The sequence below is a fragment of the Chroicocephalus ridibundus genome, chromosome 2 (assembly GCF_963924245.1).
Source record: "Chroicocephalus ridibundus chromosome 2, bChrRid1.1, whole genome shotgun sequence".
NCBI classification, from domain to species: domain Eukaryota; kingdom Metazoa; phylum Chordata; class Aves; order Charadriiformes; family Laridae; genus Chroicocephalus; species Chroicocephalus ridibundus.
Window position 1 is genome coordinate 132,010,502 of NC_086285.1, and position 15,705 is coordinate 132,026,206.

Genomic DNA, 15,705 nt, shown 5'->3' on the forward strand with positions numbered 1-15,705 from the left:
CACCCCCAGTGCCGTCGCCATACATAAGAGCTCACGTGTATTTTTTCAGCAGAAATAATGGATGCTGGATTAAAGAAAAAACAATGCAGAAAGATCAGATTTCACAGAGCCCAGCGTGGATCCCTTGCTCTCTATAATTCTGCACCCTGAACTGTTTCATGGCACCATCTCGCTGTCTGCAAAGTGGTAGGACTGATCTGGTGTGACAAGGTAAAATCTGCAGGTTTTCTCCTCGCTCTTACCCTTTCATTCAGCAGAAGCAAAAGATCAGGTTTTCCTGATCCCTAGACCCCTTTACCCACCATTCCTTGGTGGAGCTTTTATGGCATTTGGAGAGGTTGCCCCCCATAAAAAGGAGACGTAAAGCTTAACTCATCTTGAGCACTAGTCTATACTGACTCCTTACCATGTAGGAGACTGGCTTTACCGCACTTTTCCATCATCTCCCAGAAGCTGAAGCTAATTAATCTTTCTATGGTTTTGTACCAGTTTTCTATCTGTTTGTGGGTGATACGTGCTAATCATTACAAATCCTTCACTTTGGTTGGGCAGGGCCAGCCTGTGCTGACTACCAGACTGTTGGGGTGCCTTTTTGTCCATCACTCATCATATAGCCAAAAAATGCCAGTTACCTTATAGAGAAGAGATGATAGGTCCAAGGAAAGAGGGACAGACATAGGAAAAATAACACACCGGTGGGCTGCATGCCGCCCACTGGCTAAGGACTAAGGGCATGGATGGAGGGTGAGACATTGGTGGTCCTAAAGTCTCCATATCTGTGACACCAGCTAACCTGCTTCTGAATTGCAAAAGCACTTGAACTCACTGGTCACCTATTTGCTAATGCGATACACATTTTTGTCAGGTGAGGCTAGATGCAAGGTCTTGCAAGACAGAACTACCTCATGTGACAAACAGCGTACATCGTAGAAGGGAAGAAAGGCAGATGTCCCTGAGTCCTCCCTCACCAAATTTGAGCCTGAAATACCCACATTTCTGTCTCCACGTTGGCCCAGATCTGTCCAACAAAGCAGATTGGCATCTTTGTTGGACTTCATCTTAAAGTCCAACCAAAACAATTCCATGATTCTATAATACTATGATTCTATTTATCATATGTCTGTGTGACAGAGGTTGGTGATGTTGACCAGGTGGTGTTCCTTTGCCTGGGGCCTCTGAGAGATACGATACACCAAATGTATACTGCCTAGCCCATGACAGGCAGACAGGGTTCCTCATAAGACGTCGTTGCGCTTCTGCTGAGCAGAGGAGCCCTGGGTTCCTCTGCTTCCTGCTCCTTGCAGCTGCTTTGGAGGGAGAACCACCGCTCTCCCTCAGGACGACGGAATGTTGAACAGAAACAATTCTTGCAAGCAGGGATCAAAACCTGCATGATTATGTATTTCACTGCAGCTACAATTCTAGGCTAGGCCTCAGAAAATACATCAGAAATTATTTTTATGCTGTCGGATAGTGAATATAAAAGCTTTTCTCCTTTATACTCCAATGCTTTGATTTCCTCTGAAGCTTTTTTTGAATAGGCCATGATTTCAAGACTATATCAACAACTGCTGTTGGTAGAAGCAAAACAAAAGAGCCTCAGCTGAACAGACTGAAGGTGAAACTATATAATTTTTCACAAACAAAGCAAATTACTTAGACTTCATGTTCTATTAACAATTCCCATATATATTTTTAAGCATTGTCACTTCCACAGGCAGACCCATCAGGGTTCCAGCCTGTTGATAACGGAGTAGGACAAAGACACGACATGCTGTCCTTGTGCCACTGGGTATGTTTACACTCTGTACTGCTGTCAAAGACGCGAGCTCATTCTGCTGAGACACTTGGCTTATTAGTCCAGACTTGGCAGTGTGCTTACACGGCGATTCTTGTTATTTGGTACAAATTTTAGGCAGAATATGTTCTTGGCTTCTTGTTCTATTCAGTTCAAGTGAACCCAAGGTTTATTTCCCTGTTGAAACTGCACCGTGACAAAAAAGGCACAGCTCTTAATAGAATGTTCTTCTTTAAAGGTCTTCCCTGTTTCCTTGACAAATACAGTTATTATTTGCTTAACATCAACCTATTTAATAAATATAGAGGTTACTTTACTGTAGACACTATCATGTCACTCTTGTCTGTTATGTAAAGAAGGACTTAAAATTCCTTTAGACATTAGGAAAGATGAAGTCCCCTTGCTTCAAAAACCCACGTGTGACAATGGCTAGTACCAAGGTTAACTTTTTCTTTGGTTTTGCACTTTTAGGAAGGTGCTTATTTGAAAATAAGCATCCCGCTATTGTCTCTGTGAGCCTGAAACACTCGTTTGGGATTGTTCCATTGACATTGGCCTGGAGAGGAATCTGGCAGTCGGGACTGATCAGGAAGCCAGATTCTGCCGAGGTAAAACCACGGTGTGCTGCTCCTTGGAGTTCGTACCTGGGATGAAATGGTTTCAGACAACCGTCGCCAGTGCATACATGTAGAGGGAGACTGAGAGGCTTGAGGTACGCAGGCAGGTACCAAAAATCCAGCCACTCCTGCCCCTTCCCTGTGCCAACACTAACACCCCGGAGGCTCTGCAGCAGCCAGATCACAGCCTGACAAGCTGAAAGTTAGTCCAGGGGAAAAAAAAAGAGGGAAAAGGTCCTTTTCTGCTCTCTTCACTGCTGGAATTGGCTTGCTGTAGGCAGAGGAGTGCCAGTCCCTGAGCAGGGGCTGCACATCTGGAGCAGCGGGAGCACAACTGCCTGCCCTGGCAGCAGCTGGCCATTAGCGGGGGTCAGTGGGGTTTGGCAGCACCACCGCACCGCAGCCTTAGAGTAGCATCTGGTGGTAATCTTGGTAGGAGTACGGTGGAGTAAATCAAAGAGTGCACCAGTTTTTCATCAGGCCTGCTAAAGTCATTTCTCACATCTGTCCTCGAGGCTTGACTTTTTTTCAGGGTCCTATTCCATGCTTTTATGATCCAATGCCTGACTTCAATGCATTCATCTGTTCATTTATTTCAGCTAAGTTAACACCGTCAGTGCTTTAGGGGAAAAAAATGAACATGGCCAAAATATTCACATTTAAAATCCACCTACAGACTAGGGCTTTACCATATATTCTACCAGTCCTTCAGGGGAAAAAAAAAAAGTCTTCTAGTCTTCTGGCCTGAGAAGCTGTTATGTTGTCTTGTATTTAAGGTGTACCGCCTTTTATGCTGCTTACCTGAGGCTTTCAAACCTGTAGGATACCGTAATCGTGAGTTATTATCCAAATGCAAAACGAAAATCTAAATTAAAAAGAGCCTGTTTTTCTCGGAGTCGACCATGAGGTGCTGCAAACTGTATCGTTACTCTCCTGAAGGTATTTGAAATATGGCATAATATAACAAACAGTATGTTTTTCTTAGAATAACCTTAGTGCAATAAACCCCCTACAAACTCATTTTCAAGGTCCTGCCTCCCCTGTATAGAGGCCTTAACTGAGCTGCAGAACATAAAGAAAATAAAAAATATTTTGATTTGGTAAGATACTTGTGTTTTTTTCATGGCTGTATTTCAACAGTCTAGAACACCCTCTCCTTAGCAAGTGCTGTTGTGTGTATTGCTTTGGCTGGTAACTTCATGGTGTGGCTTCTCTTTAAAGGAGCACACTTGCAAGCCGCGTCATTCCCCGGGGAAAGAGGGGGCTTGGCAGAACCTTGTTCTCCAGAGCACTCAGCCTGCACAGAGCAGACACAGGCAGACGGAACGTGTTCGTGCTCCCCGCCTGTTGCTCCCTCCCTGCCTGTGTCAGCACCCACCCCAAAGACAAGGCGTCCTTGCTCCTCCTGGGTGGTGTGCAACGCGTGGCTTTTGGTTTCACAAGAAAGCAGTGAGGTCCTTGGCCTTCCCCCTCATTTGGCAGGCTCAAAAGACGCAAAATATTAGAAAAAAAATGGGATATATTGTCCTCATCCATTTTTTGGTCTGAATATCTTTTCAATTCAGAGCACTTTGGCGCACCTACCCTCAGGTGCCTTGTGCAAAAAGCAGTTTTAGAGTTTTCTTTGCAGATGCTTTCCTTACAATCAGTGTCTCTTAAAGGTCTGATTCTACTCTGATATACTGAGACATAAATTAGTAGCACCCTTAAAATCCACACACCTTTTTTCTGTAACACCAATATCAAATCAGAACCACATCTTTGGACTCAACCATGTGAACAAAGCCTTTAAATCAGAATTAAAATTTACTGAAAAAAAATTAGGATTGGGCTTAATTGTCTCCAGAAATTTGTTGACTGTAGGTCTGTTCCTGCAAATCTGAGACTAGCAGAAGTCCTGTTAAGTTCTGCAGGGAGTTTTGCCGGCAGCAGGGTTTTCAGAGAGAGGTCGAATGTACATTTATAATTATTGGTTCTCATTTTGCAACCAAACCTGCTTATCGTTGTATATAGAACGGAGACTACAGGATTCACTGAAATTTTTTTTCTGCGTGAAAAATAATATTGACAGCATAGATATGTAAGCTGGTTGGGCACAGGACAGTAACAATACTGCTTATTTTAACTTTTTTTTGGTGTAAAGGGTAAAACTGCAGGAGAATTCTCCTTATCTCCTGCCTGGCAGCAATACAAATCATACCGCTCGAACAGTAAAAATACTGAATGAACTACACTGCCTGTTTTCAGTTTTTACTGCTATATGCATACTAACAGCAGGTTTTGCTTACAGGACTACTGAACAGATGCCCAATATATGATCAAAATATCTGTTTCTTTCTTGACTTTCTGCATGAAGGTTATACAGAGAGTGCACCCATTAAATACTACGTTCCACAATAGAGGAGGGCATACAATTTCTGTTACGTATTCAGAGGTAAAATTAAGGAGAAAAGGTAAGTGAAGGACAGTTCTGCAAAACAGACATGACAGAGTTTACCTCCTGGAGATAGTGAGAAATGATTAATGGTGGCCATTCACCTTCAACAGGATAGAGCAATAAATGTTTCCTATGGCATTTTGACCATGTAAGGCTGTTTCAGACACATGGATGACATTTTTACAGAAACTAGAATTTCAGGAGACCTTGGGATCCTGTTTCTTGTGTGGTGTGGGATACAGTCCTATGCAACATATGAAACTAAATTTCCCTACAAATTATATGCATTCAAGAAAAGCAGATTTTTAGCTTCCCTTTTTCAAATTTGCTCCTTCCACAACCATGATTTTCCTTCTGGACTACAACTAAGTTCCATTGTCTTTCACATGAATTGCTCGCATATTTTAGAATACATTTTTTTAAATAAAAAAATCAGTATGTACGTAATTTATATAGTATCTGTCCCCTATTAAGTGCTTGTTAAAGCCCTGAACAAAGCGTTCAGAGTTGACAACTTCATTTTCAGAAGCCCATGAGTGGCTCTGAGAGAGTGAATTCACAGCAGCAGCAGCTGGAAGTGGGTATAGTGTAGAAGTGGGAGCTTTGGAGTTCACTGCAACTAGTACCAGAAGCTCTGGGAAAAGCTGTTATTTCTTCGACCACTTATTTCCATTGAAACCGTGGAAGCTGGTGCATTCAAAGTGGATGTTTTGATATGTGAATTATCTTTTTTTAAATAAGTATCCTTGTCTTGGTACACCTTAAATGTATCCTGGTTTTTGGCAGAACATAATCATTGAACTCAAAACCAAGCCCGAATAATATACTACATCCCCATTCGTAGCACATATACTTTTAAAAATGAGGAAAGCGTAAGTGTTTACTGGAATTGGTTTTACGCTTCCTAAAGAATCATTCTTACTGGAAGACCAGAGGTTGCATCTAATGTAGGAAACCTAGGAAAGATTCCGAGCTACCAAGTACGGGTGCAAACTTTGCCCATGTCATGATTTTTTTATGTCTTCCCTTACTGTCCATGCTCTCTCCCTCTCTCTTCCACACACGGAAGCCAGACAGGAACCACACCACCATCTGATGGGGTCCCAAGCTGGACACTTAAGTATGGGACCACGCTCCCATGGTGCCATGAACCTGGAGATCCGTTTAGGCACAGCCATAATGAACTGGGAGCCTCCTTGCCTGGCATTCTCTTCGCCTGTGCCATGTGGATGTGCGCTGTTGTTCGAATTAATTTTTTTTAAAAAAAAAAGGAAATAAAAAAGGGAAAGAAAGAGCAACTGAAACACTTCGTATTTTTCATTTATAATGAGGAGGGCAGAGAGGCTTGAAAAGGTAAATTTAACATGCCTGGACTTAGATGAGAAAAAGAATCAAAACTTGGCAGTAATTTTTTTTTTCCTCTAGGAGAACATAAATGATATTGTGCAGGGGGAATATTAGGTGATGAGAAAGCACAAAATTAAGAGTTGCGATGTTGGGACGGGAATGGGTATACATATCCCAGAGTTGTGGATTCCACTGATCTGTGCTCTTTTTAGGAACCAGTGGTGCTTCAATTACAGAATTATTGGTTATTTGAAAAGAGGATACCTAAAATTGTTCATGCATGATGCTAGAGAGCTCATAGCTTTTCACCTTTTAGAAGCTCCCTGACACCATCCAGAGAAGAATTAAATGTGATTTTCATCTCAATGAACACGATTAACTTCAATCTAATGCTGTGGTGTGCTTTCCAAATGTTTTTGTGGGGTTTCTTTTGCCAGTTGTATGTACGACATTTTACTTTGACTTGCGGGTGGGGAAGGAGAGCTGAGCAGCAGAAAGAACACAGCAAAGCAGATCTTTTAGTCCCCAATTAAAACATTTGGAAAAAATCTGCAGAGGGGAATAGCACAGGAGTTCCTTTCCACTTATCAGTTCCCTCAGCAACTCGTTTTCGTCACACTCCCATGTGTTTTTTCCATGAGACAGAACAATTGTGTGTTCTATTGTGTGTAAGGTATTGTGGGATCAGAGGCACTTAGCTATGGTATGTGGGGATATTAATGGGCATTAAAATACTTGAAATTTGCTGAATGCTGTCAGATTTGATATCTCTGCTTATCTACGTGAACAGCTGGTTTATGCAGTTTTCAGGATGTGATGTCCCAGTAGTTCTGTCTTGGATTACAGAACATTTCTTTACTGTTTTCAGTTCCCTTGTTATCCACCCCAACATCACTCCCAGATTATTTTACGCTGTTGTTACACAATAATGTAAGAATGCATCATAGCCTTCGCCTGAACAAGAGAAATGACAATTATCTGCAGCACTGCAACCCACAGGAGAGTGTTTTGGAGGAGTTAACATCTTGAGAAAATATTTAAAAGGACTCCCAAACTTCCAGCATAAAACTTAGAGAACAACTGGCCAAGTTTTTCCAGCCTTTGCCTGCATTTGGTTATTTAAGGTGAGAGCAGAGGTGAGGTACACTGCTGAAAAGGCCATGGAAGAACAGAAAGTGAGGTAGAAAATGGAAGGAACACGCTTAACCATCAAGTTCGGGCGGAGGTAGATGAGCTGGAGTAAAAAGATCTTAGTAGTGATTTTTTAAAAACAAATGAGGGAGACGCTTTTTGTCCTAAGAAATCTTGACCTGCTAATGGGAAGCCATCTCCTTCTTCACAGGATTCCTAAAAGTAGGAAGATTACTGCATTTGGTAAAAAAAACACAAAAACAAACAAACCAGAAAAAGTCCATCTGCGCCAGTACCGTACTCTGGAAAACTGTCAAAAGACAACTATCCAAGGAAGAGTAACAACAAAGCAAAAGTGTATGATATTACCACTAAGTACTCTCCCAGCCTACGGTTACTTTCAATGCAGTGATCTCCTGAGTTGGGTGTCATTTCAGTAGCAGACCTAGTAACTCTCCCTTCCACAGACCTGTCAAGCCCCCTTGAATCCCTGTAAAGGATTTCCACAGGTCTCACACCTGTGGGTGAAGGAGTTTCTTTTCAACCTGGTTCCTACTAGATTCGTTGTATGCCTTCTACTTCTTGTAACTGGAAGAAACAGTGAACAGCTGATCTCTATCCACCACCTCCATGTCACTCAAAGCCTGTAGACATCTGTTATGCCCTATGTTGTTTCTATTAGACACCAAAGAGTCCTCGCTTACTTGGTCATTTCAGGCACTTAAACCATTCCATACATTTGGTTATTCTTGTTGCCCCCATTTGAACCTCTGGTAATGGCCTCCAGGAAAATCCTCCTGAATATATCCTATCTGCTCTCTCCAAACCTTGATGTACACCCCCGCCCTTGCTTATCTCCCCTGGAACCTTTGGACAGAGCACACACATCGGAGAAGGAAAAAAAGCGTGTGTGAGACTATAGTTTTGAGTTTGCTGTGAGGTAGCTGATCAGCAGTGTCTTTTAGAGGCAAAGGCAGTAGCTCCAAGCTCCTCTTGAGTTCCTGCAGGCACAGGGGCACAGAGGCTGGTTGAACTCCTGCAAGCTGTATGAGGCATCAGAAGGCAAATACACCTGTGTCCTAGTCTCTGCAAGAACTCAGTGGGCATGAGAGCTGCTGCCTCTTGCTGAGACTTCCCAACTATTTGTTGACTTCCCAAAAATATCTGGAATGCATTTGCTTAAAGATGTGTCCGTATGGCATACCTGGCATGCTCTGAACACAGTTTGGAGAAGTTAGTTTGGAGAAACATGTGCAATATCAATTACTTGTCTTAGGTCAGAGTCCTCAGCTAAAGAGCTACGATTGTTCTGTGCCTCCTAGTGCTGGTCTGAGTTTATGAGAAATGTTTTCCATTGCTTTTTTTGTTCTTTTTTTGTCTTATCCTTTTGCCCTAATAATATTTATGCTTTTCCCCTATACAGTACATCTTCTGACACAATAGAAATTACTAGGATTAACACACATTTCCTAGCACAAAATGAAGTCATGTTGTTGGGACACCCCTTTTAATGATGGGCATTAGAAAACTGTATTCACTTCCTGATTGCCTTTCTCGAAAAAAATTTATCAAAGAAATTTTTCCCTTGGGTGATGACCAGGTTCAATAGTGATGGTGATACCTGCTCAACTGTTTCTAATCAATTTCACACACAGAGGGAATTAAATGATCCTGCCCAGGACACAGGGCTAATGACAGATACCTCAGAAGGACAACATATAATCGTAATTCTGATGAAACCTTCATCCATCCCACTTCAAACTAATTTTTCATCAACTTTTATTGACACAAGTAATGCCAGGATAGTAGAAATGGAAAAGATTAGTAGAGTAGGGAAAATATCAGGTTATTTTTCCAGTTTGCATTACACATGTGGTACACATTCTGGTTTGTGTTACAAATGTGACCACATTTTCAGCAAGGCTTGTAAATGTATCTTGGCCCCCTACTACAATTGCCTATTGACCAAGAGTTTTTATAATGAAGTCTAGCCTTTTTTTTTTTTTTTTTTGAGTTGTGATTTTTGTTGTGCTTGCCCAAATTCTGGAAGCTGATGAGGAGTCGCATTTTTCTGGGCTAAAATCCATGCAAAAGCTCCTAGGACAGGGATCAACAGGGAGAGGTTGCATGGGTCTTTCACACACCACCCAGGGCACATAAAATGCTTAAACAAGAAAATTATTTTAAAAACTTTAACAAAATTGGTGAATCACATTAATGAGCAGAGGTACAATACTTGAATCTGCATGCATTTTTTTCTATTTTAACTGACTTGATTATAGATTAACAATCCACTTAAACCTAGAGGATGTATCCTAGAGGATATAAAATGTGTATTTTGACATTTTATACACTGATCAATAGATAGCTCACGTAACTAATATTCAGAAAAAGTTATGTACCAACACTGGGAATTTGTTATTCATCTCAATGTCATCTGCAAACAAATTGAATACAATCTTGAATTTTAAAAAATTGGGTCTTACTGAGACCACGACTGTGCAATGGGCTCCAGGCAGGGAGAACAGTACTGCCGCACAAAACTTATGACAGGACTCTGGCTTTAACAGACAGTTTAGTTTTCTGTCCTGTTCCTTTCCAGCACTGCCAGGAGGGCTCCTGACTAGGGTGGCTGGTTTGGTTTCACGCTGCAGGTCGGTACTGGGACCCAAAGAACTTAACAGAGATGGTGAAACAGCTGTCAATTGTTTAACTACTTTCTATCACTAATAGTGACCCAGGGGTGAATGGCTTCATATCACATTACCAAATCCTTGAAGCTCAGGGAATGTTTTTTTAAAACTTTATTTTAGTAGCAGAATTTACATGCCTGGCCTGGCTATTTTAATAAAATAAAAAGAATAATACAGCTCCTACTTCCACAGGGAGGTGTGCTTATCCTGAGGAATTTGCTGGTCAGTTTGAATGAATTTTGTACTGTGTGTGAAAAGATGCCACTGGTTTCTAATGCTCTCACATTTGGCTGACTTTGCATTTACATCGTAAATCTTTCGCAAATACTATTTTGTTAAATACTTGCTAAAAGCAAAGTCTCTAAACCAGGCAAGAAGAACATACACTTTGGAGGCAAAGCCTAGCAAGGATACCACAGTTTGCCTTTTACTACTACTTAGTTCAGTCTTTCCAACACACATTTTAACGTTTAATGAAGAAAAAAAGAAAAAAGTCTAGTTTGAAATACGTGTAAAAGTTTTCACTTGCTTACGGTAAGATTAATCAGGTTCCCTTACTGTTTGGGCTTTTTACGCATTCAGTAAGACTACACATCGCTTAACTTTTTAAAAAAAAAAACAATGTTAAGTTCTATTAAATACGTTCCCCAAAGGAAAATACAAACCTTCATTCACTTCAGAGCACGGTGAAGCCCCTAAAACTTTTTTTTTTCCCCTGTATAATCGCAGTTTCAACAAGGACACCAACTTTTTCCCCCCGCAGTGTAGCATCCTTTGCTAGTAGAGACTTACAGTATCTACCGCAAGAAAGCGCCGGAGCATGCTTTCGGAATGGAAACATGCAAACAAAACAGCCCAGCAGCGGGAAGAAAAGCCCGACCGCGCAGAGCCCCGCGGTTCCTGCGAGCGGCGGTGGGGAAGGGCAGCGGAGGGAGCGCGGCCGCGGCGCCGGGGTGCGGGGGTCGCAGAGCGGGCGCGGCGGGGCGGACTTACCCGGCGTAGCGGCCGCGCTGGGCGCGGAGCGGCAGCGCAGCCTGGAGGCAGAGCAGACAAAGGGGCAGGAGGGCGGCGGGGGGCCCGCGGAGCGGCATGGTGCGGGGACAACGCCGCCACCGCCACCGCCCCAGGTGGCGGCTGCCGCGCACACAAAGCCGGGGCGGAGGCGGGGGCCGGGAGGAGCCGGGCGGTCGGAGGTGTCGCTGGTGGCCAGAGGCGAGGACGGGGGGAGAAAGTCGGGCGACCCGCAAGCCCCGCCGCGCCTGGGCACGGCAACGGGACGGGACGGGGAGGTGCTCGCCCGCCCGCCTGCGAGGACTGGGGGGGGTGCACGGCCCCGCCGCCGCCGCCCTGCCCCGGCGGGGGCTGGGGGCTGGCAAGGACCGGGCGGTGGCGAGCAGCCCCCCGCAGGCACGGCGGCTCCGTCGGGACGGGCTTCGCCTGCAGGTGCTGCGCCCAGGCGGCCGCCGAGGGCCGGTTAACGCGCCGTGAATGGCATCGGGGGAGGTGATTTTCCCGCTTGGGCAGAAGAGCTGAGGCTGATGAGAGGGCAGAGGTACATCATCGGCGGCGGGGAGTCCATCGGGAACCGCGGAGGGAGGAGAAAGTGGGATTCCAAGTTACCAATGTCACCAAAAGTCTTGGGCCGGAGCAGAGGGAAGGGGGAGAGAGACTGCTGTAATAAAATAAAACTCAGCGGTTTTTTGAAAACTATGGAAAAAAGTTTGCCCTTTCTTTTCCACACTGGTGAGGGTGAAAGACCCACATAACGGTAAGTCACTGGAGCACTGGGAATAGCAAGGAAAATGGGGAGAATTATGTTGCAAATAATTGCGGTTTATAGAAAACACATGGAGTACTTGTTAAAGAAAAAGGTAAAAATATAATGCCAGTATGGAATAAATTGATAGCCCCTTTGATACTTTTGTGTTGACTTCCATAAAAATGAGCAGAAAGTGCTTCAAAACCAACTGATTCTCGGCCTCTCTGAGAGCAAAAAGAATGAGTGGGCTTGTAGACAAATAAAGCCAGCTGACATTTGAACATGTGTGAGAACTACTGTAAATCCCTGTTAATGTTTCAGAGACACAGGGAGCTTTTTGAGAAAGGACTGTATTAAACCACAAACACTTCATATTCTATGGTTGAAAGGCAAGTGAACATTTTCCTTTGTCTCTTTTCCATGCTGGCACCAAATCTGACACCGGTTGTGTGATAGAGTCTGGAGATGGAAAAGATTTGGTCCAGGGCAGGATTATTCCCTTCTGTTTGGTCATGGGTGTTCTCTCCCTTGAGCTGCTGGTTCCCCCATAACATATCCTGCTTAAAATCTGTGTATGCTTACACACAGATGTGCGTTTCAACATCTCTTGTTGAAAACACTTTCCATTTACTACAGGCAAAATACCAAACCTTTTCTGCAAATTGTCAGCCTTGTGATAAACGCAGCTTTAACTTTCCAGACACATATTTAATAGAAGCTCTACTGTATGTTCAAAAGTGACTTAAAAGATAAAGTCAGCTGTCATGAAGTTGAGTAACTGAAGGGCATGAATATGATATTGGAGCAAAACCAGTCCTTTATTTCACATGCTGTTCTTGGTTACTCTTCTTACTAAGTATTCTTGCTACACCTGAAGTGCACACGCCAATTTATTGAAATGTTTGCAAAATATAGTTTGGCTATTATTCTAAAATATTTGCTTTCTGGATGAAAACCTGGCTCTATTGGAGTTAGGAAGAATATAACTATTGGCTTGTGTTTGCAAAATAGTTTGGCTCTTTACTCTAAAATTTTTGCTTTCAAGCAAAAATTGGCTCCTTGGCAAAAATGGCCAAGGAAAACTTGGCTCCATTGGAGTTAGGGAGAATTTTATTATGGGCTTCTGTGGCTCTAGACTTCAGTCTTAAATCCTGTGTTTCTGCAACATTCCCTGAAAGTAAAATGCAAGAGGGTATGAGAAAGAAAGGGAGGTCAACCACCAAAGCCAAACAGTAAAGGTAAATAACAGAATGTGGAAAGAAAGGTACTGCTATCACTATTTCACTCAAAGAAAGGTATTGCTATCTTTGTTAATATGTACTACTTCTGCCTGTTTAAAGTTAATTTAAAAATTAATTTAAAAAGACATCTTTAGAGCTGTGGAGAAGCTGGAGAGAGAAAAACGTCAAAAAATACAAAAAGTGACTTTAAAAGAGGTAAGGATAGTGAGGGGGATAAAGATCCCTTGGTCTCTCTCTGGTCCATCAGTTTAAATCACAGTAGGTGACTGGGCAGACTAGAGGGAGGGCTGGAACTCCATCATGCTGGCAGCTAAGAAAGGATTAAACTGCTGTGGTCGAGCCTGGAAGTTACGCATGTGGTAAGCCTACTTTCCTGACAAAATGGGGCTATAAAACTTGCACCCAGATAAGCAAAGGATTTGGGAGGAAGAAAGTAGGAGTTTCTTTTCCTCTGCCTCTTGGAGCTGAAGAGAGGAATTGCCAAGACCGGAGTTCTGGTGTGCAGCTTTGACTTGGAGGTGATGAGAGCCTGTGAAGGAACAGGAGAGAGAAGACCGAGATATGGTTTCCCTCTTAATGAATCAAGATGTGGGATTTATCACAGCATCCCACACTTTGCAAGGAACGCGGGCTGCCGAAACAGAGGCAATTCTACGTGGCACGAAAACTAGAAAGTCTTCATGTAAAGTGAGTGGGCAGGCAGCCTACATTTGCTACCTGAACTTGAGAACATGCCGTTTATTGAGAAGCCTGTAATTGCACAGAAGAGCAGAAAAAGGGAAATAATTTCTTATAAGCATGTTTTATACCTTTGAGCTGTCCCAACTCTTACCTTCATGAGAAGGTTGCATTAGGTTGAATAAACAATCCTTGCTGTACATTTGTTAGAGCCATAACGGTTCAGAAACAGGAGTTTAAACAAGGTTTACATTGTTCTAATTTAAATCATTCAGGTTAATAATAAATTGGAATAAGCACGTTCATGCTGGGATTTTGTACTGCTATAACTAGTTAAAAAAGATTGAAGTTGATTGAGTGCAATTTCCTTTTCAAGATCCGGCCTCCATTTCTTTTAACTCACACAGAGACCTCAGGGGATGAAGGACAGTGAAAGTGGCCCTGCCGATTCTGTGCTAGATTAGGTTTGGGGCCTAAAAGAACATGAAAGCGATAATAATCCATGCATGAGTGCCATGGCTGAGTTAACTTTAACCACTTTGTGTAGTCAGGAGCGTTACTGTAGCAACAGAGAGCTGATAGCCTGAGGATTTATCCAGGCCTAGGGTTGATTATTCAGGTTGTGCTGAGCTTTGCACTGTCAGGGACAAGCTGCTGTTGGTACCTGAGCTAGTCTAAAGTTATTGGGGTACCAGGCCACTGCAGAGGCAAGACACTTAGGGTGTCTGTGCTTCTGTATGTAGGATTGCTACTGACATTCTGAAGCACATTCTTCCCTATGCCTGTCCCTATCCCCATCTGCACTCCCATCTCCTTTCAGTTTCTTCAACCTGCTGCTCAGCCTGATAACACAGCTCTGTGGTCCTTCCTCCTGGGTCTGCTGACCACTTGGTGTTTGGGAGGGTGTCACCATCATCCTGCCCTCGCTGTGGCCTAAGACGCGGCAGCAGAGGAAAGAAAAAATGATCAGCTAGTTTTGTAACAATGAACCAGTGCTGAGCATTGCCTTGGAGGGTATTCAGATGTAATTAGCTTTCTAAAATGACTTACAAGTGTCTTTAAAAGCCATGAGGTTTGCAATTAAGAATCTGGACACTGTGGCTTTAGCTTACTTGGGCGTGCTGCATTACTATAACTGAGTCATTTTGTTTGGATTTGTGTCCATGGCACTCAACTGTTATAAAAAGTTAAGTGAAAGAATGGAACTCTTTCACTTAAAGTACTTCCGTCTTCTGTTCTGCTATTGTTCTGTTATTCTACAGAAGGACAGGAACACAGGTTAAATATTCTTTTCTGTTTTGTAGAAATTAGAGATGTTTAAATATAAGTATGGTTTAGACTCCCCCCCCCAGGAGTCTTTAGAGACAATACTGACAGATAACATCAGATGACAGTATTACATCACCTCATGAATTCTGTTCCTGCGCATGGTTTTAGTCTTGGAAAGATTGCTATACTTGTGTTTATAGTTTTCTTTATACGTATGGGATTCCTTCTTAAAAATACCCATAGGAGAAAAAAAATTCTTTGAAGAATCTACTGCAGGGAACATTGTGAAGGAAAGCTTGTTCTGTCTTGAGATTCTGCTTGAAGACTCATGTGGCCACTTGGTTTTAAACTTCTGGCCAAGAGTTCTGAAAAAAAGCATTGCTCATGACAACCTTTTTTTTTTTTTTTCCAAGTGAGAGATGTTTATAACTGCATAAACAAATTGCAGTATGACTGTATGTAAACTTTGTCTCAGATGTCTCTTTATCCTTGCTAGCACTCATAGAGAAATAACATTAAAAAAATTTCCAATATCTGAACCTAAAGGTTCAGATTTTCATGTGAGTGAAAAGCCATTAGGCAAGCAGTTTCTCTAGCTTTTCTATCCTGGTGCAAATTTCACACTGGGAAATTATGAGGATGGCAATTTCAAATTTTCTTGCACCTCCTACACAAATCATGTGTGTTCACTTTCTGTACAAATGATTTGTGACTAGTAACACATTGAACTTCTAG

The 15,705-nt window shown here is 42.8% G+C and overlaps 1 protein-coding gene across 1 annotated transcript in view; it reads right to left on the minus strand.

Moving 5' to 3' along the window:
- CPA6 (carboxypeptidase A6) overlaps positions 1-11,125 on the minus strand; it is an 85,216-nt gene extending 74,091 nt beyond the window's left edge. Inside the window, exon 1 of the mRNA XM_063324016.1 lies at positions 11,017-11,125. Within this exon, the coding sequence (XP_063180086.1) occupies positions 11,017-11,114 (98 nt within the window). The 5' untranslated portion in view covers positions 11,115-11,125. The remainder of the gene's footprint in view (positions 1-11,016) is intronic.
- Positions 11,126-15,705: the final 4,580 nt, after the last annotated feature.